At 40.4% G+C, this 7,358-nt stretch overlaps 1 protein-coding gene across 1 annotated transcript in view; it reads left to right on the forward strand.

Annotated features, from left to right (window-relative positions):
• The window catches only part of LOC100807047 (U-box domain-containing protein 14-like), a 17,465-nt gene extending 11,534 nt beyond the window's left edge, over positions 1–5,931 (forward strand). Inside the window, exon 2 of the mRNA XM_014775977.1 lies at positions 5,190–5,931. Within this exon, the coding sequence (XP_014631463.1) occupies positions 5,190–5,931 (742 nt within the window). The remainder of the gene's footprint in view (positions 1–5,189) is intronic.
• Positions 5,932–7,358: the final 1,427 nt, after the last annotated feature.

A 7,358-nucleotide genomic window follows, 5' to 3' on the forward strand; every position in this document is an offset into this window, starting at 1 on the left:
CCTTCTCACGTTTGTTGTTGTTAAACCCCCATTTATGCCCTTATCCCCTCCCATGTCCTTGTTTTATCCCAACTTTAGCCGAATTTCCCTATCTTCAGCACAATTGAATCTCCTGTCTTATTCTCCCAATGACACACTTTGATGGCCTGTATCTCTTTTCTTTGTATGTTCTAGTGGTTCAGCTTCAGAATGCATAGACCAATCAGAATTTTCCAGTGATCACCAAAGGCTTCTGCATCTGCATTGACACTCTCTACCTTCTTTGGTTTATGCTTCTATGTTGCATTCTGTGCTTCCTCCTTATAATTCTCAAATTTATTGGAGGTCTCACTAGAAGGATCAGCACCAATCTGTGCCTGTTCCTCCTCTACCAGCTCAATATCTTTCATTTGACCTTTGCTTTTGTAAACTACACTGTAATTTACAAAACAAAAGTTGAAAGGAAAGATATTGAGCTGGTAGACGAGGAAGAAGCACAGATTGGTGCTGATCGTTCTAGTGCAACCTCTAATAAAGCTGAGATTTATAACGAGGAAGCACATAATGCAGCACAAAAGCATAAACCAAAGAGGGTGAAGAGTGTTAATGCTGATGCAGAAGCTTTTGGTGATCACTGGAAAATTTTGATTGCTTATGCATTCTGAAGCTGAAGCACTAGAACATACAAAGAAAAGAGATACAGGCCATCAAAGTGTGTCATTGGAGAATAAGACAGGAGATTCAACTGTGCTAAAGATAGGAGATTCAGCTAAAGTTGTGATAAAACAAGACATGAAGGGAAGAAAGCATAAATATGGGTTTAACAACAATAAACGTGAGAAGACAGAGAAGAAAAGGGTGGTGGATGATGAAACTGGTGACAAACATGAGCTGTATGAAGTCCTAAGAATACCATCTAAAACAAAAAACTGATGCCTCAATCAGAGAAAAATGTAGCTGTCACTTACTTGCTTTGGTGACCTCTGTCTCTGCAGAAAATTACATTAGACGATGTTAATCAATTCTCCTTCATCATGATCATTTCGATTAGCATGAACGTCGTCAGCTTCTTCTTCTCCGACAACGTTACGAGTGATTTGAGCGGTCAAAGGACTAACATAGGTGTCCATGTATGAATCATCATCTTCTACATTAACACCAACTGTTTTGCCCTGCAGAACCACGCACCACCTTTCATCACAAGGGTCTTGCACGTAAAATACTTGTCTAGCTTGTTTTGCCATGATGAAAGGGTCATTATGGTAACCAAGTTTCTTTAGGTCTATCAGCGTAAATCCTATATCATCGATGCGCACATCGGTGTTGCTATCAACCCATTTACATTTGAAAACACATATCGTAAATTTCACATAGTTAAGCTCCCAAATTTCATCAATGAACCCAAAGTAAGGGATGGAAGCTACATAGGGATTGACGTCATTGACACTTGCAAAGTGTTGAGATTCAGCCCTTAGGGTGACCCCGCTGTTCTGCATTGTACTTTTGTCATCTTGTGCTTTTGTGTAAAATGAATACATGTTTATGCCGTATCCTTACCAGGTTATAACATTTCTTTTAGGCCCATCTGCTAGCTTTCTTAATGTTTCTGAAGCATTCTCATCTGCAAAGATTGTATCTTTAAACCAATCACAGAAAGTCTTGTTATGCTTTTTCAACTCCCAATTCTTTGACATTTTCGGATTATTCTATTTGACTAAAGCTTCATGCTTAACTATGTATGGCAAAACTTCATTACTGTTGTTCAAGACATACAAGTGAGCTTGTAACAAATCTTCTACAGTTGGAGTGATCACATGCAGTCCTCTTGAACCCTTACCACCCACTCTGTCATCATGCCGAGACTCAGGAAGGCTAATAGGTTTAGCCTTCTCTAAGTATTCTGAACAAAATTCAATGGCTTCTTCTGCAATGTACCTCTCAACAATAGATGCTTCTGGACGATATAGATTCTTTGTATACCCTTTTAAGATCTTCATGTATCGCTCAACCGGGTATATCCACCGTAGATAAACAGGACCACAACATTTGATTTCTCTGACCAGATGCACAATCAAGTGAATCATGACGTCAAAGAAAGCAGGGGGAAAATACATCTCCAACTGGCATAGTATAATTGCGGCCTCATTTTCCAACTCATCAAACATGACTGGATCAATGACTTTGCTACATATAGCATGGAAGAAAAAGCACAGGCGAGTTATCGCTAACCTGACTTTGTTTGGCAAGATGTCTCGTATAGCCACGGCTAACAATTGTTGCATGAGCACGTGACAATCGTGAGACTTTTACCCTATAAGCTTAAGCTCCTTCAACTTCACAAGGCTCTTAATATTTGAAGAGTATCCTTGTGGAACCTTCACCCGACGAAGACACTGACAAAAACTTATCTTCTCCTTCTTGGACAAAGTATGGCAGGCTGGGGGCAAGTAAATTTTCTTCCCATCAGACCTTGGATGCAACTGTGATCGTATACCCATATCAGCTAGATCTTGACGGGTATTCAAGCCATCCTTCGTCTTGCCTTGAATGTTAAGGAGCGTCCCAATCACACTGTCACAAACATTTTTCTCCACATGCATAACATCAATACAATGTCTAACGTCAAGATCACACCAGTACGGAAGATCAAAGAAAATGGACCTCTTCTTCCACATGCAACTCTGACTTTTATCCTTCTTTTGGGTCTTCCCAAATACAGTATTCAGGTGTCGAACCCGCTGATATACCTGCTCACCAGTCAACGGTATCGGCGCAATATCATGCTCTTGACTTCCATTAAAATCTTTTTTCAGTCGTCTGTAAGGATGATTGGGTGTTAGAAAGCGGTGATGCCTACTGTACACTGTTTTTCTGCCATGTTTAAGTTGTATGTAACTTGTGTTTTCTTCACAGATGGGGCATGCATGATGACCCTTAACACTGTAACCGCTGAGATTCCCATATGCTGGAAAGTCATTAATGGTACAAAAAAGCATTGCACGTATTTCAAAGGTCTCCTTGCGAAATGCATCAAACACTACAACCCCCTTGTCCCACAACTTTATCAGATCTTCAACCAACGGACTTAGATACACACCAATGTCATTTCCTGGCTGTCTTGGGCCCGATATCATCATAGACAACATCATGTATTTTCGCTTCATGCACAACCAAGGAGGCAAATTGTAAATTACTAGCAGAACTGGCTATGAACTATGTTGAGTGCTTAAAGTGCCATATGGATTCATTCCATCACTAGCTAGTCCAAGTCTAAGATTTCTTGGCTCTTTCCCGAAATCTAGATACAAACCATCAATCTTCTTCCACTGCGAGCAATCAGCCAGATGACGGACCATTCCATCAGAAACCCTTCCATTTGCATGCCATGTAAGGTCTTTTGCGTCATCCTCATTAGAAAAAAGATGCTTAAACCTTGGAATGATTGGAAGACACCATAAAACCTTCGCTGGAGGGCCCTTGTTGGAGTTGTCATCAGAACTACTTTCTTCTTCATCCTTCACTTTGTACCGTGAAGTCCCATAGATAGGGCATTTGGACATTTCTTGGAATTCATGCCTGTACAGTATGCAATCATTGGGGCAAGCATGAATCTTCTGATACTCCATACCCATTGGACACAATATCTTTTTCGCATTATAGTAACTTTTAGGCAATGTGTTGTCCTCTGGAAGCAGATTGTGCACTACCTCAAGCAGTGAGGTGAAACTTTTGTCACTCTACCCATACCTGGCCTTGACATTAACTAGACTTAACACATCAGACAACAGGGTTAAGGAATTCTTGCACCCTGCATACAAAGGCTTCTTAGAATCACTCTGCAATCCTTCATACACAGGGGCGTGTGCTTGCTGGAAAGACTCTTGTCCAAGGTCATGAATCATGTCTTCTAACCGATCTCCCATTTCTACATCAAACGGTTCAGTTTGGGACCCACTTTGCATATCTGTGACTTCACCATGCCATATCCACGTCATGTAATTCTTCTTAATCCCATCACACAATAGATGGTCCCGTATGTCATCGAGTAATTGTCATCTTCCATTCAAACAGTTGATGCAAGGACAATAATATTTTCCTTCTTCATTCGGTCGACCTCTTTCTGAAGCAAATTGCAAGAACTGTTCGACGCCATCCTCATATTCTGGGCTCATGCGACTTTCATTCATCCAACTTCGATCCATCTAAGCAATTCCATGCATGAAAATCTCACTTTTTTATTTATAGGTGTGGCCCTATCCCATTTAGGAAAACTGTCTTTTATGTTAGCTCAAACGTCAGGGTTGCCATTATTTACAAAAATTTGACTAAATTTCGGCAGCATTTCGCATTGGTCTCCAAGTACACGACATGACATCGGTCAAATGAATTTCCCGATAATCAAGTATGCATTTGGAAAACAACTTGAAATGCATTGAACCGAAATTTAATCAAATTAATGAAAATAATAATAACCTTCATGAATGAATCTAACATAAAAATACCAGTCTCCCCAAACTATCCAAACAGACAATTCAAGACTAAATACAATGACTAATGCAAACTGTCCGCAAGAGTCATTGCATTCAATCTCAAACGGGAATCTAAGGTTCACTCACCATGAACAACAATTGTTTATATAGCAAATTACACTGATCACATACAAGAACATACAAAAGGTCAAATTCAATTACAAACAAATATAGACATCAGCAGTTGTTTATGTAACTAATTTCAAATGCTGGGCTTCAAGGGTGCTTATGCTTTAATATTGTAGTTGGGTATATGTGTGTGTGTGTGTGTATCATGAGGGTTTGTGTGTATCATGAGGGTTGAGACAAGGAGACCCTTTGGCTCCATTACTCTTTGACTTAGTGGCTGAAGGACTGACAGGGCTAATGAGGGCCTGTGTGTGTGTGTTTCTCTCTCTGTGTGTGTGTGTGTGTGTGTGTGTGTGTGGGTGTGGCTGTGTGTGTGTGTGTGTGTGTTTCTCTGTGTGTGTGTGTGTGTGTGTGTGTGTGTGTGTGTGGGTGTGTGGGTGTGTGTGTGTGTGTGTGTTTTTGTGTGTGTGTTTCTCTCTGTGTGTGTGTGTGTGTGGCTGTGTGTGTGTGTGGCTGTGTATGTGTGTGTTTCTGTGCGTGTGTGTGTGTCTGTGTGTGTGTGTGTGGGTGGGTGTGTGGCTGTGAATGTGTGTGTGTGTGTGTGTGTTGAAGAACCTGCCCTAAGACACAGCAGACACTTGTGCATACAGCCCTTACCCCTAACTATGTTTTGAAGAGTTTGATTGCTTTGTGGTGTGAAAGCAACGGTATTGAGCTACCAAAGAAGCAAGGGAACTGTAGAACAAAGAAATGTGGTGGCAGCAGTCTTTCAGATTGTGATCGAACTGCTATTGGTGCTTTATTGGATAAACTAACGAGTAACGATATAGAACAGCAAAGGGCAGCTGTTGGTAAGAAGGATGCTGCTACTGCTCTAATAAAGTTACTTTGTGAAGGTACTCCTACAGGTAAGAAGGATGTTGCTACTGCTATCTTCAACCTATCTATTTATCAGGGAAATAAAGCAAGAGCTGTAAAAGCTGGTATAGTAGCCCCACTGATACAATTTCTGAAGGATGCTGGGGGTGGAATGGTAGATGAAGCACTAGCTATTATGGCAATCCTTGCAAGCCACCATGAAGGCAGGGTAGCGATCGGTCAGGCCAAGCCAATTCATATTCTTGTTGAGGTTATACGAACCGGCTCTCCATGCAATCGAGAGAATGCTGCTGCTGTCTTGTGGTCACTATGCACCGGAGATCCACTGCAATTAAAACTAGCGAAAGAACATGGTGCAGAAGCAGCACTGCAGGAGTTGTCAGAAAATGGAACTGATAAAGCTAAGAGAAAAGCTGGAAGCATATTGGAACTCTTGCAGCGAATGGAAGGGGTTGATAATCTGCAGAGTTCATAGTCTCAGTGTTGCCTCGTTATATAGCTCATAGATGGTCTGAAAAATTAGAGGACCTATGGCAGCTCAAAATCACTTTAAAACCAACAACATTTGCTTGGCGATTGATCAAAGATAGAATCCCAACTAAAGGAAATTTGCGGAGAAGAAAGCTAGAGAAAGGCTTTGCCCAGCCCTACAACTATTGGTCTAGTAATTTATCAACAACATTTTTTGATTAGGGTAGCAGTGCAGGGTTATTGTATTCTATTTAGATTGGCACCTGATTCGTAGGACCTATGGTTCTGCTAGTCTGCTAGTTTCTACCTTGTATATTTAGTACCTCTGGTACTCACAGTTATTAATACAAATTATAATTTTGCTAATAAAAAAAAGATAATACAAGAGAGAGAGAAGGGCAGTGGCAGTCACAACATATATATAGAGAAGGGCAGCAGATAAAATTACAAAAACATTGAACACTAACAATGAACAAGTTCTAAGAGTTTAAATCACAGTAAATACTTCAAAGATATTAGTCCAATGAAAGAAAGGTCATGTAGAGAGGCATGAACATATCAGTCCAATGAAAGAAAGGTCATGTACACAGGCATAACATAAGTTACAAATATACCAGTAATGCATACAACAACAATTTCAAATTAGTTTTCGAATCAAAGATATAAATACCTGAGTTCGAGGCTTCAGCATAATTGACTTTCTAGCAATGACCGCAAGACCAGCTTGAATTTTGAAACAGCAATGACCACAGGATCAACAATGGCTAAAATCGCTCCTAATGAAATCTGAAAGTAGTATGGCATCATAATTTAGTGTTTAGCAAATTAAATAAAAAAGGCTAAATGACGTTATAAATAATATATTTGATTATGTCCTGCATCCATTTCCTTCCCTCTATCTAGTTTGGACTCTTAGACTCAAATTACTTGCTGACTTTCTTCTATATTCACTCTTGCATTTCTGGGAGCTTGTGATTATGCTTAGTCATGTTAATTTATTCTATATTCACTCTTGCTTAGTCATGCTTGTGATAGAACTACCAACGTCACCGACGGCCTTTCGCGGTTTCTTGGGATTAATAGGGTTTTACCAGAAATTTATCAAAGGATACGCCGCCATTGCTTCACCTCTCACATCCCTCTTACGCAGGGACTAGTTCTGCTGGTCACCTGAACCACACACAACTTTTTCCAATCTTCAACAGGCGATGGTAAGTGCTCCGATTTTGTCCAACCCCAACTTCTCCTTGCCATTCACTATTGAAATAGACGCGTCAGTGATGGCAATGAGAGTCGTGTTACTCCAGGAGGATCATCCGATTGCTTTTTATAGCAAGGTGTTGTGCCCACGCTTGCAGAAAGCTTCAGCCTACTGTTAGTCGGTGAATACGACTAACTTTTGTGTATAAAACTTGTGTAAATTTTATCAAA

Source organism: Glycine max, chromosome 5 (genome assembly GCF_000004515.6).
Source record: "Glycine max cultivar Williams 82 chromosome 5, Glycine_max_v4.0, whole genome shotgun sequence".
Classification (NCBI taxonomy): domain Eukaryota; kingdom Viridiplantae; phylum Streptophyta; class Magnoliopsida; order Fabales; family Fabaceae; genus Glycine; species Glycine max.